General features: G+C 38.6%; 1 protein-coding gene and 1 long non-coding RNA gene across 7 annotated transcripts in view; one reads left to right on the forward strand and one right to left on the reverse strand.

The window, feature by feature from the left end:
• LOC140617673 (maestro heat-like repeat-containing protein family member 1) overlaps positions 1-14,866 on the forward strand; it is a 72,134-nt gene that overhangs the window by 30,365 nt on the left and 26,903 nt on the right. For all 4 annotated transcript variants that reach the window (XR_012017858.1, XM_072799455.1, XM_072799456.1 and 1 more), the window contains exons 20-26: positions 1,270-1,386; positions 3,601-3,723; positions 4,063-4,215; positions 4,750-4,872; positions 5,233-5,312; positions 6,094-6,229; positions 7,305-7,394. Coding sequence is in view for 3 of the 4 variants with exons in the window: in XM_072799455.1 (XP_072655556.1) it covers positions 1,270-1,386; positions 3,601-3,723; positions 4,063-4,215; positions 4,750-4,872; positions 5,233-5,312; positions 6,094-6,229; positions 7,305-7,394 (822 nt within the window). In the remaining variant the exon portion in view is untranslated. The remainder of the gene's footprint in view (positions 1-1,269; positions 1,387-3,600; positions 3,724-4,062; positions 4,216-4,749; positions 4,873-5,232; positions 5,313-6,093; positions 6,230-7,304; positions 7,395-14,866) is intronic.
• Positions 51-14,866, reverse strand: part of LOC140617677 (uncharacterized) — a 50,753-nt gene continuing 35,937 nt past the window's right edge. The window contains exons 4-5 of one of the 3 annotated variants that reach the window (XR_012017862.1): positions 4,863-4,966; positions 51-791 (exon numbers count right to left, since the gene is read on the reverse strand). This is a non-coding gene — a long non-coding RNA (uncharacterized lncRNA). Of the gene's footprint in view, positions 792-3,481; positions 4,967-14,866 lie in introns of those variants that run through there. The other 2 variants (XR_012017860.1, XR_012017861.1) reach the window with 2 other exon arrangements.

Here is a 14,866-nt window from a genome sequence, read left to right on the forward strand (position 1 = left end):
ACAGATGCAAAAATGCTTAGAAAAATGTTAGCAAACAGAATCCAAAATCATTCACCATGATCAAGTGATATTTATTCCAGGGATGCAAGGGTGGTTCAATATTCACAAATCCATCAACATGATGTTTCACATTAATAAGAGAAAGGATAAAAACCATACAATCATCTCAATAGATGCAGACAAAGCATTTGACAAAGTACAACATCCATTCATGATAAAAACTCTCAAAGTAAATTTAGAAAGAACATATTTCAACATAAGACAAACCATATATGATATATGATGGCTAACATCATACTCAATGGTGAAAAACTGAGAGCTTTTCCCCTAAAACCAAAAACAAGGATATCCACTCTCACCGCTTTTATTCAACGTAGTGCTGGAAGTCCTAGCCACAGCAATCAGACAAGAAAAAGAAATGAAAGCCATCCAAGTGGGCAAGGAAGAAGCAAAACTTTCATTATTTGCAGATGACATGATCTTATGTATAGAAAATCCTAAAGACTCCACCAAAACATTTACTTGAACTGACAAATGAATTCAGTAAAGGATACAGAATTAATATACAGAAATATGTGGCATTTCTTTTCACTTAATGAAACATCAGAAAGAGAAATTAAGAAAATAATCTTGGGATCCCTGGGTGGCGCAGCTGTTTAGCGCCTGCCTTTGGCCCGGGGCGCGATCCTGGAGACCCGGGATCAAATCCCACGTCGGGCTCCCGGTGCATGGAGCCTGCTTCTCCCTCTGCCTGTGTCTCTGACTCTCTCTCTCTCTCTCTCACTGTGTGCCTATCATAAATAAATAAAGAAAATTAAAAAAAAAGAAAATAATCTCACTTACAATTGCAAGAAAAATAAAATACCTAGGAATAAATTTAACCAAGGAGGTGAAAGATCTGTTCTCTGAAAGCTATAAAACACTGATGTAAGGAACTTATTTCCTAGCTAGAAATGAGAAATATGGGGATCAGAGTGAGTTCCTAAAGGGATGATCCATATCCTAAAAGGCTGAGAAATTAGAAATACAGCTTTCTCTTACCTCTAGCTTCAGGGATGCAATGGTGGTTCCTTTGCCTACTGAGCCCATGCTCTGTAGGATTACTGCCTTATCCGGATTTTCCCAGAGAATAGGAGGTCCAGTGTGGAGGATGGGGCAGTGAGGAAGGTGCTGGCTGAAGTTTCAAACAAGTTTGGGAAATGGCTATCCCCCAAGCTACCTTAACTCCATTCCAAGCTATGCATGACCCTGCACTTTCACTTCTCCTAGGCTTTTCTATATAAATTCTTTGGATTCACCCTGCGGACCTCAAGGAATATGAAACTGATAAAGATGATGATCTCTTCCATCCTACAAACTGTCCACGAAGAGCTGCAGGAGAGGGAGGTGAAGTGGAAGAACTGGCAAAGGAGAAACATTTTTCCTTTAAGACACAGGATGACAAAGTAGTTAAAAGCTGAGACCTGGCAAGCTAGACAATCTGGGTTGGAATTCCAGCTCTGCCACTTTTAGTGTGCCCTTGGACAAGTTATTTATTATTATTATTTTATGTTTTGAATCATTTTAGGAAGTTGCAGTCATGATGCACATTTACCCCTAAATACTTTAGGGTATACTGCCTAAAAATAATGATATTCTCTTACATAATCAGAACACAGTGGTCAAAATTAGGACATGAATATTGCTATTGTACTATTATCTAATTTATAGACCTAATCAGAAAATGGCCAAATGCCCTACCATTGTTTTTTTACAGCAAAAGAAAAACATTTTTTTCCCTCTGGTGTGGGATCTAATTTAGAATCAAATAATGCATTTAGTTATCATTTATCTTTAATATATTCTTTAAAGGTTTTATTTATTTATTCATGAGAGACACAGAGAGAGGCAGAGACACAGGCAGAGGGAGGAAAAGCAGGCTCCATGCAGGGACCCGGATGTAGGACTCAATACCGGAACTCCAGGATCACGACCTGAGCTGAAGGCAGACGCTCAACAGCTGAGCCACCCAGGCTATCTTTAATATTTTTAATCTGGAACAGTTCCTCAGTTTTTATTTTTCACGATCATGACATTTAAAACTGTATGGACCATTTATTTTGTAGAATGTAGCTCATTTTTGGTTTGTCTCATATTTCCTCATGATTAGGCTTAGATGATGTATTTTTGGTGGGAATACCATGGAATCTGTGTTATAGGATGACTTTCAGGATTAAAAATGTAAAAGCTCCTAGAACAATGCCTGGCACACAAGCACTCTCTATGTGTTGCTTACTGATAGAATTGGTGCCCATGCTCTCAGGCATCACCTCTTCAATACCCCTTCCCTCCCAGATTCTCAGAGCATCCATCACCATCATGACTACCAAGCCCAAGATGCAAACAGAATCATTGAGGAGACAGACATGTATAGGAAGAAAATAGCTGACTACACAAAATAGCCTTACTAAAGGCAACATGAGTGGTCACAGACACATAAAGTGGCTGCGTGTGGTGGTAGGGACTTGGGCTAGTTGGATCTAGATTAGGAGAAGGAGGGAAGTGGGCATTCCCACATGACATGATATCCCAAGACAAGACTCAGGAGCAAGAACTTAATTAGACTGTTTCCAGTGAGAGCTATAGAATCCCCAAGCTTCCCTTGCTCTTGGCACCCACTCAGTCATCTGTCCCCATGACAGCATTTTTCATTTAGTTGTCCTTCCACTACGTCCCACAAGACACATGCAGGAACTCCTTCCTTTCTCTCTCCCCAACTCTAGACAGGACACCTTTCCACCTGCCCATTTTAGTCGGTTACTGCTGTTTCCTGTTCTCCTGGGTTAGAAATATTGGCATTGTCTTCTCTCTTCCATTTCCTCTGATCATCCATCCAGTTCTGTTGATAATATGCCTTGGATTTGCTCTTCCCTTCTGTTCCCTCCTCACAACCCTTCTCTGAATTACTAGTGCCTATAAGTATTCTTTATCCTGCAGTGTTCCATATGATAATCCTAAAATTTTGCAAATCTGTGACTCTAGGATAATTTGCTTTTCCCCCATGCATTAGGCACCAAAGAAACCTCTACTGAATTCATAGGTTAATTCATATACATATGAGGGCCCACAGTTCACAAACATTATGGGGGATGGTTCTCCTCTGGTCCATGATACTTAGAAGGGCTTTTCTGGGTGTTGTTAATTAGTATGAAAAATACAAGAATCAGACTCTTGAATTTTGACAAGCCCTGTGTGTCTTTATTGATCTATCTTTTAGAGGTTGTTTTTTTTTTTTTTTTAATCATAAATGTGCTCTTTAATCCCCATCCTCTAATTCCCCTATCCCCCTACCTACCTCCTCTCTGGTAGCCATCAATTTTTTTTCTCTATAATTAAGGGTCTGTTTCTTGTAATTTGCTTCTAGAATTACTTCTTGCAAGGATGGTTTGTTCTCCATCTGGATTTATGTAGTTCAAGTCAGGGGAACCAAATTTTCCTTCCATTTCTTTTCTTTCTTTTTTCTCTCCCCTCCTCTCTCTAAATCCCTGGTTCTGGGAGAGCACAAAGAGTGCCTGTCTAACCCTTAGCTGTGGCAAGAGGTTGAAGCTATCCCCATTACAGGGCATTGCTGTGGCGCTCAGTATCGTGTCCATGAAACATCTGAAGATAGTCCTGGACCAACTGCAAGTATATAGTGCTGTCCTCACTGACAAGGACTCATCATTCATCCTCAAACTAATGAAGGTGATGGCATTCCTGGGAGCTCTGCCAGCCTCCCACACAAAACCTTCTGAGGCATCCCCATTTCCCTAGACTCCCCACTTCTCTGAGGCCTGTGACTCACCTATAGATGCTTCTATTACCCTCTGACCAACTGTGGGGAAATTGCATCCTCTTCTCCATTTTCCACACTCCCTTATGCCCAAGCTTCAGGCCCTTGTATCACCAGCTGTACCACCTTTCTCCCAGCTGTTCACCATTCCACAACCTTGTCTTCCCTTCTGTGCCATCTAGCCAATCCATTTCCCCATCAGGCAAGGAGGATAAGATGAAGAGAAGGCAAGTTTTCCATTCCTCCTACAGGAACATCAGCGAAGGGAATGGGGGCTGGTCTGTAACATCATCTACTTAAGCTACAGCAAGATTATTTTAGAGAGCAAGGGAGACATCTTCACACATTTAGATGGCATCCTGGCCATGGTCCTGCAACACTACCACAACTGCATTATGGAAAAGGTATTTCATGCTTTCTTTACTTCTCCAGTGTCCCATCCCTGCCTTCTTTACCCTTCCCCTCCAAGAAAATGATGCCTGGCCTTGAATGGAACTAGGGAGTGGAGCTATTACAATTACTTCAGGGGAGGTAAGAGGGAGCCCCTAAATATCTTTCCTGCCTTTGCCATTTGTCCAGAGCATGTGCCGTGAGGGTAGGATAAGAAGTCTTTCCCATTCCCTGTTCATTTATCATCCAACTAGATATCTTTCAGGAGAACTTACTGAGTAAAAAGACAATAACTTGAGAGATAAGGAAGCTAGCTATATCTATCCTAATTTAAGAGTAAATATGAGATGGGAGCTCCAGAAACAGGTTATTAAGAGGGATGCCCCTTCCCCCATAAAGACACCACAGAGGGAAGATGCAGGATCTCAGCCTAGGGGAGGCTATAGATGCCTTAGCTTCTCATCTCCCAGATTTTTTGTGTAGGTAGTTTTCCCTTGCCCCAGGATCATTCCTACCTTGGAAATCTCTGAGCATACTGGTTGGTTCAGGATAAGAACCTGAAACTGGAGTACCTGGATGCCCTGACCAAGCTAACAAACATCCTGAGCAGCCACCCCATGGCCTTTCAATTCAAGTTCCCTCAGAAACTAGAAATTGTAACCTTCATGATGGTAAGTACAACTTAGGAGGATGGAGGTGGAAATGCACAGAGGAGGGAGGATGGGTCTTCATGGAACTTCCATTGGCAATGCTCCTAGGCTTGGCCTGGAAAATAAAAGTCCAGATTTACCAGTGTCTTTTTCTACCTAATTTTCCCTTTCCCATCCTCAAAGTAGCTGTGAGTATTGTGGGGAAGGTATGGTGGGGAATAGGAGAGAAGTGCTGTCCCTCAGAGTCTTTGGAAGTCCCTGAAAATTCTAGGTTCCGGTTTCTTGTGAATACAACCTGGGTTGGGAGGAGGGGGAGGAAGGCAAGAAAAAACGTGTTCACCTGTTGGTCTCTGGGGTGGGGATTGGATGGGTGTGTTACAGGAGTTAATCAGGGAGGAGCCGTTGAATTCCATCTCTAGCTCCATTAGGCTGAAGGCAATGAACATCATTATTGACTTCAGGTAACAATGTTAGCCACTCTGTCTTCCTCGCTCTGGCTAAATATCAGTTATTTATTCCCTGATCTGTCCCTACCTCTTATTTTCTGCTTCTGCTTCTAGTAAGTCCAGGTCGTAGTAGACATCTACTGGACAGTGTCTGCCCCTTTTTTTAGCCGAGGTTTTTTGGGTGGGATTTTTGGAGCACCTGGCAGAGACTGCTTCTCCCATCTGCACAGACATTTACTCTTGCTTCTGGTCCAGGCTTTCTTCTGCTTTCAGGGCTGTCCCTGACTAAACACTTCCATATCTATCACTGAGCATCTCCCCGTTCCCTCAAAATATTTGGGGAACCAAAAAGTGATATATCATCCCAAAATATCAGTACCCTTTTGTAGTAGTTCCTCTTTCCCTTTGTCCCTTTCTTTCCATCTTCCTGGTATTTTTATTTTTTAAATATTTAAGAAAGAGAGAGAGCACAAGTAGGGGGAGCAGCAGAGGGAGAGGGAGAAGCAAGCTCCCCATGGAGCAGGGAGCCCGATGTATGGCCAATCTCAGGACCCTGGGATCATGACCTGAGCTGAAGGCAGATGCTTAACCAACTGAGCCATCCAGCTGCCCCTCCCTGGCATTTTAAAACTTTTCTTACTGTTAACTCCTTTTCTTCTTTTGTTACTTTTTCTTCTGGTAATTTCTTATTATCACCTGTCCCTCTGTCTCCACCATCTCTCTCTGCCCTTCCTCAGCTGTTTTTCCTGGCCATTGATGTCTGGTTACATGTTTGCTACTTCTTCTTGGATCTTAGGAAGCTCCATCCCCTTATGGAGTTGGAAGAAAGAACAGAGCTACTCCGAACATGCTATAAGAGTGTGCTCTGCCTGCCATCCACAGAAGTTTTACAGAAGGAGGCATCCAGTTTGCAGGAGGCCCAGGCCACTGTGGTAATTAACTCTTTGATGTTTGTCTCATTTTATTCAGCTTTTATTTTTGAGAGGATGAGAAGTATAGGTTTGGTGGTTACATGTAAGGCTCTTCCACCTTATTTGCTAAAAACATAATCATTCAAAGAAGTTACTAGATTTTAAAGTCTGAACACTACTCACGAGATGTACTTCCTTCTTGAGAGTACTCACTGATTACGACTGTCACCACTTTACTATTCTGGCCCAGAGGTGGACACTCAATTCTTTCATTTTTAACTGTTGTACAATTGAGACCAGATTGGAAGGTTCAAACGTGATTTTCCTAAAGGTCCATGGGTAAATAAGTTCAGAGCATTCCAGGTGCAAGAAAGGTGAATCCACTTTCCAGAGGGCCTGCAGTGTTTCCTTAAGAGATGGAAGAGGAATTCACTTTTCTAATTTGCACTTGCATGTTTACTTCCTAGGAATTCTTTCATGTTCTCTGTTTACTCCTTTACCTTGATTGGTCTTGTTTTATTGATGCCACAACTCTTGATTTTTTTTTTGAGGATATTAATAAGAATATTTAAAAATAGAAGTTCATATTTACTGAATTAATTTAGTTTTCTTTAGGGTCAGTTGATCTGTTTAGTTATTCGGGCCTTTTCATCAGCTGTCTGGTGGTCCTTCTTTGTTAGTTCACATTTATTTATGTTATGAAGGTAGGACTGGTACATAAAAAGAAAGCTGAGGTGGATTTACTCTGCTTGTATTCCCATGAGGCCTTCCTCAGTATAGGCCTTCCTCAGTATAGGTATGGTTAAGGAAGGAAGGTATTATGACAGGATTTGCCCATGTTTGGGGCAAGCTGGGAACTACCAGTCCACTAGCACAAACTGCACATCAGGCAGACATTTGTGCTCTGCTGAAAGCAACAGAGGAATATGTTCAAGTTAATAGTGGAGAAAATAGCACTTGAAATGTTAGGGGGAGACTTGCGGAGCAGAATTTCTCAAGGAAGCTTTCTAGGAGAGCTAGAGCACTGAGCTAAGTTTAGAAGCATAGATGTGGTTGACATCTCAGCAACTCTTTGAGTTCTCTCTTCTCCCCTCAGGATTTGTTCAGGGAGACCCTGCAATCTCTACTAAGGCTAATGGAGACACTTATTGTTGAGATGCCCTCTCGGATCCAGCACTGCTTAGAGGTCAGTGGGAAGGAGCCCCTGAAATTGGTGTATTGGTTTCCTAAGGCTGCCATAATAAAGTACCACAATTGAGTGGTTTCAAACAACAGAAATAATATTCTCATACGGTGGTAAAGTCTGTTAGTTCCAAATCAAGGTATCAGCAGGGTTGGTTCCTACTGGTGGCTCTGAAGGAGAATCTGTTCCATACATCTCTCTTAGCCTCTTCCTGGCAGCCCATGGTGTCCCTTGATTTATAGTATGTATAGTACCCATTCCATGTATGAGTGAGATCATATGGCATTTGTCTTTGACTTATTTTGCTTAGTATTATATGCTCTAGATCCATCCATGTTGTTATAATAGCAAGATTTCATTCTTTTTTTTTTTACAGGTGAATAATACTTCACTGTGTGCATGTGTGTATGCGTATATGTGTGTGTGTGTATCTCATATCTTCTTTATTCATTCATCTAACGGTAGACACTCATGCTGCTTCCTTAATTTGGCTATTGTAAATAATGCTGCAATAAATATATGGTGCATATAATCTTTCAAATTAGTGTTTTTGTATTTTGGGGGTAAATACCCAGTAGTGTGATTACTGGATCATAGGATAGTTCTATTTTTAATTTTCTGAGGAAACATCATACTGTTTTCCATAGTGGCTGCACCAGTTTGCATTCCCACCAACTGTACGCAAGAATTCCCTTTGCTCTACATCCTCACCAACACTTGTGTCCTGTATTTTTTATTTTAGTCATTCTGACAGGTGTGAGGTGATATCTCGTTGTAGTTTTAATTTGCATTTCTCTGATGACGAGTGATGTTGAGCATCTTTTCATGTGTCTTTTAGCCATCTGCATGATTTCAAATATGTCTTCTCATTTTTAATTGGATTAGTTGTTTGTGTGTGTGTGTGTGAAGTTGTAGAAGTTCTTTATAAATCTTGGATACTAACCTTTTATGGGATATATCATTTGCATATATCTTTTCTCATTCCACAAGTTGCCTTTTAGTTTTGTTAATTGTTTCTTTTGCTGTGCAGAAGCTTGGTTTTTGTTTTGCTTTGTTGATGTAATCCCAATAGTTTAATTCTGCTTTTGTTTCCCTTGCCTCAGAAGACATATCTAGAAAAATATTGGTACAGCTGATATCAGAGAGATTACTGCTTGTGGCTCTCTCTTAGGATTTTTATGGTTTCAGGTCTCACATTTAGGTCCTTAATCCATTTGAATTTATTTTTGTATATGGTGTAAGAAAGTGGTCCAGTTTCATTCTTTTGCATGTAGCTGTCAGTTTTCCCAACACCATTTGTCGAAAAGACTATCTTTTCCCCATTGCATATTCTTGCCTCCTTTGTCAAAGATTAATTGCTGTATAATTATGGGTTTATTTCTGGGTTTTCTATTCTGTTCTATTGATCTATATGGCTTTTTTGTGTGCCAGTACTATGTTGTTTTGATAACTACAGCTTTGCAGTATAATTCCAGCTTTGAAATCTGGAATTACAATACTTCAGTCTTTTTCTTTTTCAAGCTTGCTTTGGCTTCTTGGGGTCTTTTGTGGTATGGATTTGTATGGATACAAATTTTAGGATTCTTGTTTTAGTCCTGTGACAAATGCTGCTGACATTTTGATAGGGATTGCATTAAATCTTTAGATTACTTTGGGTAGTATGGACATTTTAACAATATTGGTTCTTCCGATCCATGAGCATGGAATATTTTTCCATTTGTCTGTGTTATTCCAATTTCTTTCATCAGTGTTTTATAGTTTTCAGAGTTCAATTCTTTCATCTCTTTGGTTAAGTTTATTTCTAGGTATTTTATTATTTTTGGTGCAATTATAAATTAAACTGTTTTCTTAATTTCTCTTTCTTTTTTAAAAAAAGATTTTATTTATTTATTCTTGAAAGAGAGAGAGAGTCAGAGACACAGAGGGAGAAGGAGGCTCCATTCTGGGAACCTGATGTGGGACTTGATCCCAGGTATCCAGGATCATACCCTGGGCTGAAGGCGGCGCTAAACTGCTGAGCCACCCGGGCTGCCCATTAATTTCTCTTTCTGATGCTTTGTTATTAGTGTATAGAAATGCAACTGATTTCTGTACATTGATTTTTATATCCTGCAATCACACTGAATGCATTTATTAATTCTAGCAGTTTTCTTTTTTGGCAAAGTCTTTTGGGTTTTCTATATATGGTATCATGTCATCTGCAAATAGTGAAAGCTTTACTTCTTCCTTACTGACCTTTTATTCCTTTTTCTTGTCTGATAGCTGTGACTATGACTTCCAGTAATATGTTGAGTAAAAGTAGTGAGAGTGAACATAAGTATGTTCCTGAGCTTAAGGGAAAAGCTCTCATTATTTTTCACCATTGAGTATGATATTAGGTGTGGGTTTTTCATATATGGTCTTTATTATATTGACATACGTTCTCTCTAAATCTCCTTTGTGGAGGTTTTTTTTTTTTTTTATGATGAATGGATGTTGAACTTTGTCAAATGCTTTGTCTGCATCTATTGAAATGATCATATGGTTTTTATCCTTTTTCTTATTGATGTGATGTATCATGTTGATTAATTTTCAAATATTGAACCACCCCTGTATCCCAGAAATAAATCCCATTTGATCATGGTGAATGATTTTTTAAATGTATTGTTTGATTCAGTTTGCTAATATATGTTGAAGATCTTTACATCTATGTTCAGAGATATTGGCCTGTAGTTCTCTCTCTCTCTCTCTCTCTCTCTCTCTGTAGTGTCCTTATCTGGTTTTGGTATCAGGGTAATGCTGGCTTCATGGAATCAGTTTGAAAGTTTTCCTCCCTCTTCTATTTTTTGGAATAGTTTCTTTAAATGTTTGGTAGAATTCACCTGTGAAGCCATCTGGTCCTGGACTTTCATTTCTTGGGAGTTTTTTTTTTTTTATTACTGGTTCAATATCATTCCTGGTAATTGGTCTGTTCAAATTTTTTATTTCTTCCTGATTCAGTTTTGGGAGGTTATATGGAATATAACTTCTAGGAATTTATCCATTTCTTCTAGGTTGTCCAATTTGTTAGCATATAATGTTTCATAGTATTTTTTATAATCCTTTGTATTTCTGTGGTGTTGGTTGTTATTTCTCCTCTTTCATTTCTGATTTTGTTTGAGTCCCCTTTCTTTAAAAACTTTTTTAACCAAAAAAAAAAAAAAAGTTTTTATTTTGATGAGTCTGGTTAAAAGTTTATCAGTTTTATTGATCTCGTCAAAAGCTAACCCCTAGTTTCATTGATCTGTTCTATTGTCTTTTGTTTCTATTTCATTTATTTCTGCTCTAATCTTTATCATTTCCTTCCCTATACTGGTTTGGGGTTTTGTTTGTTATTCTTTTTCTAGCTGGTTTAGGTCATTTATTTTAGATTTTTCTTGCTTCTTGAGGTAGGTCTGTATTGCTATAAATTTCCTTCTTAGAATAGCTTTTGCTGCATCTCAGAGATTCTGGACCATTGTGTTTTCATTTTCATTTCTGTTTTCTGATTTCTTCTTTGATTTCTTGGTTGACCCATTCATTGTTTAGTAGCATGTTATTTAACCACCATGTATTTGTGCTCTTTCCAGATTTTATCTTGAGGTTGATTTTGATTTCTAGTTTCATAGTATTGTGGTCAGAAAAGATGAATGGTATGACTGCAATCTTTTTTTAATTTGTTGAGACTTGTTTTGTGGCCTAATGTTATCTATTCTGGGGAAGGTTTCATGTACACTTGAAAAGAATGTGTATTCTGGTGTTTTAGGATAAAATGTTCTGAATATGTCTGTCAAACCCATCTGGTCCAATATGTCATTCAAAGCCACTGTTTCCTTGTTGATTTTGGGTTTGGGTGATGTGTTCATTGATGTAAGTGGGATGTTAAAGTCCCTTACTATTACTGTATTTCTAGTGATTACTTCCTCTATCTGTTTTACATATTTTGGTGCTCCCATGCCGGGTGCATAAATGTTACAATTGTTATATCCTCTTGTTGGATTGTCCTCTTTATGATTATGTAGTGTCCTTCCTTGGCCTCTTGTTACAGTCTTTGTTTTAAAGTCTATTTTGTGCAATATAAGTATTGCTACTCTGGCTTTCTTTTCACACCAATTTGCATGATAAATGTTTCTCCATTCTTTCACTTTCAATCTGTATGTGTCTTTAGGTCTGAAATGAGTCTCCTATAGGCAGCATATAGATGAATCTTGTTTGTTTGTTTTTTTAAGATTTTATTCATTCATTCATTCATTCATTCATTCATGAGAGGCAGAGACACAGGCAGAGGGAGAAGCAGGCTCCATGCAGGGAGCCCGATGCGGGACTCGATCCAGGGTCTCCAGGATCATGCCCTGGGCCAAAGGCGGCGCTAAACTGCTGAGCCACCCAGGTAGCGCGGGTCTTGTTTTTTAACCATTCCATCACCCTATGCTTTGATTGTAGAATTTAGTCCATTTACATTCAAAGGAATTATTGATCATTATGTACTTATTGTCATTTTGTTACTTGTTTTATGGTTGTTTTTGTGGTTCTTCTCTGTTCTTTTCTTCTTTTGCTTTCTTCTCACAATAAGTTGGCTTTTTTTCATGATATACTTGGATTTATTTTTCCTTATTTTTGCATATCTATTACTGGTTTTTGATTTGTGGTTACCATTAGGTTTGTATATAACATCTTCTGCATATAGCAGTCTATATTGAGGGTTGCAAAAGTTTGAACCCATTCTTTACTCCTCTCCTCCATCATATTTTAGGTATATGATGTCATACTTTATATTCTTTTATTTTGTGAGTCCCTTGACTGATTTTTACAGACATACTTTTTCCCCCTCAGATACATTTATTTTTACTGCTTTTGTGTTTCCTACTTTTCTTGCTCTTCTATGTGGTCTTTCCTTTTCTACTTAAAGACTCTCCTTTAACATTTCTTGTTGGGCTGGTTTAGGGATCATGAATTCATTTAACTTTTATTTGTCTATCTCTTTTTCTCTTTCTGAATGTTAGCCTTGCTGTATAGAGTATTCTTGGCTGCAGATTTTTTCCTTTCAGCATTTTGAATCTATCATACCACTCTCTTCTGGCCTGCAAAGTTTCTGCTAAAAAAATCTGCTGATAGCCTTATGATATTTCCCTTATATGTAATGTTTCTGTTGCTGTTTTAAAAATTCTCTCTTTATCACTACTTTTGCCATTTTAACTACTATGTATCTTGGTGCAGATGTCCTTGGGTTGATTTAATTGAGGGATCTCTGTGCCTCCTAAATCTGGATTTCTGTTTCCTTCCTCAGATTTGGTAAAATTTCAGCTATTATTTAGTTAAAGAAATGTTCTGCCTCTTTTTCTCTCTCTTCTCCTTCTGAGATCATTATAATGCACATGTTATTACACTGGATGTTATCACAGAGTTCCCTTAGTCTGTTTTCATTGTGTATAATTTTTTTTCTTTCACCAGCTTATCATGATTACTTTTCATTACTCTGTCCTCCAGGTCACTGATTCGTTCTTCTGTTTCCTCTACCTGCTATTTATTCCATCTAGTGTATTTTTTTATTTCATCTATTGTGTTTTCATCTCTAAATAATTATTTTTTGTTAAGGGTCTCACTGATAATCTCCACTCTTTTCTCAAGTCTAGTGAGTATCTTTATGAACATTACTTGAAATTCTCTATCAGGCATATTACTTATCTCCATTTCACTTGGATCTCTTGCTGTGATTATTTCCTGCTCTTTCATTTGGGACATATCTGTCTCCTCATTTTGTATAACTTGCTATGTCTGTTTCTGTGTGTTAGGAAAGTCAACTATGTCCTCTGCTCTTGAATATAATGGCCTTATGAAGAAGAGGTCCTATAGTGCCCTGCAGTGCAGCATCACCTATTCACCAGAACCTGGTGCTTCAGAGGCATCTTCTGTGTGTAATGTGTGCACCCTGCTGTTCTGGCTAAGTTGCTTTTGCCTTCAATCCAGTCCTCTGTAATGGCAGATGGGCATTTGCCTGTTGTGGGCAGGGTTTAGTCCCTGTGTGGTTAATACACCAGTCTGAGGCCACCTGGGGCTTGGTTGAATCAAACCAAGCATTTGCACTTGTTTATTGGGCTGTCTTTTTAAGAGCACCCTCTCAGCTCTACCAAAGCCAAGCCTACTAATGTTTAAATTCCAGGTTTTAAGTCCACTGATTGTAAGAACTGAGGAAATGTGGCCCCTCTGGTTTTCAAAGCCAAATGTTACAGGGATTTGTCCTCCCTGTGTGGGCTCCCTAATGTGATAGTCTGTTTCTCTCCCCTCTCTGTGCCCATGAATCCCTCCTTCCCAAGGACAGTCCCCCAGGTCATTTAGTTCCTACTTCTTTCCCCCTCCTACTCTCTTTGATGTGGCCTCTTCTCTACATCTAGTTGTGGAGTTTGTTCTGCCAGGCTTTCAGTCATTTTCTGGGTTATTTACACTGATGTGAGTGTTATCTAGTTGTATCTGTGAGATGAGGTGAGCCATATTCCCAGCAGTCCTCTAAAATACATTCTAGGAAGAAGCATATCTTCTTCTAAGCACATTCCTTTAGCTGCCTCTTATACATTTTAGGATGTTGTAGTTTCAGTATTATTCAGTTCAGAATATTTGGTAATTTTTCTTGTGACTTCCTCTTTGGCCAATGGATTATTTACAAGTGTGTTGTTTAATTTCCAGATGTTAAAAAAAATAATTTCCAGATGTTTGGAAAATTTTCTATTCTCTTATAGTCATTGATTTCTGGTTGAATTCCTTGATGGTCAAAGAACATACTTTTTTATGATTTCAGGTTTTTTTTAGATAGGAAACTTTTTTTCCCCCTAGAAACATCTTGCTTATTTATTACCTAACTAATACCACAAGAACCAGTAATTTGAGTTGACATATTGTGAAGTACAGATCAGGCCCCAGAGCTCAATCATATGCACTGTTAAACCTTGCTAATTATACATTTATGTAATAAGGTCATTCATGCAAGATGTATTCTTTAGAATGTATTCTGTTGGAGCTCTGGAGAAGTATATTATGGAAACACCTGTTAGGAGCCATAAAATTGCTTAAGAATACCTGGCATTCACTTAGCTTCTTCCATTTTGGTATTGTTAGTGCATTACACATAAATCAAAATAGGTCTACTTCATTTTAGTGTAAATTCCCCTCTCCATTCCACCACATAGAGTTTTTGTTTGCAATCCTGCAGCATAGCTATAGACTAATTTTATAGTATTTAGCAATTCAAAGATATTAAGAAATATCAATTTGTTTAATAAGTTTGAAAGGCGAAGTATTCTTTTTATTATATCCCACAGTGTCTGTCTCCTTTGAAATTTCCAAATGGTGCTCCTCTGATTAGAACATAGTATTTCTGGGAGGCTGATATCAGGGTTTTTTTTTTGAAGTTTTTATTTAAATTCCAGTTAGTTAACATACAGTGTAGTATCAGTTTCAGGTGTACAATGTAGTGATTCAACACT

The sequence above is a fragment of the Canis lupus genome, chromosome 25 (assembly GCF_048164855.1).
Source record: "Canis lupus baileyi chromosome 25, mCanLup2.hap1, whole genome shotgun sequence".
Classification (NCBI taxonomy): Eukaryota; Metazoa; Chordata; class Mammalia; order Carnivora; family Canidae; genus Canis; species Canis lupus.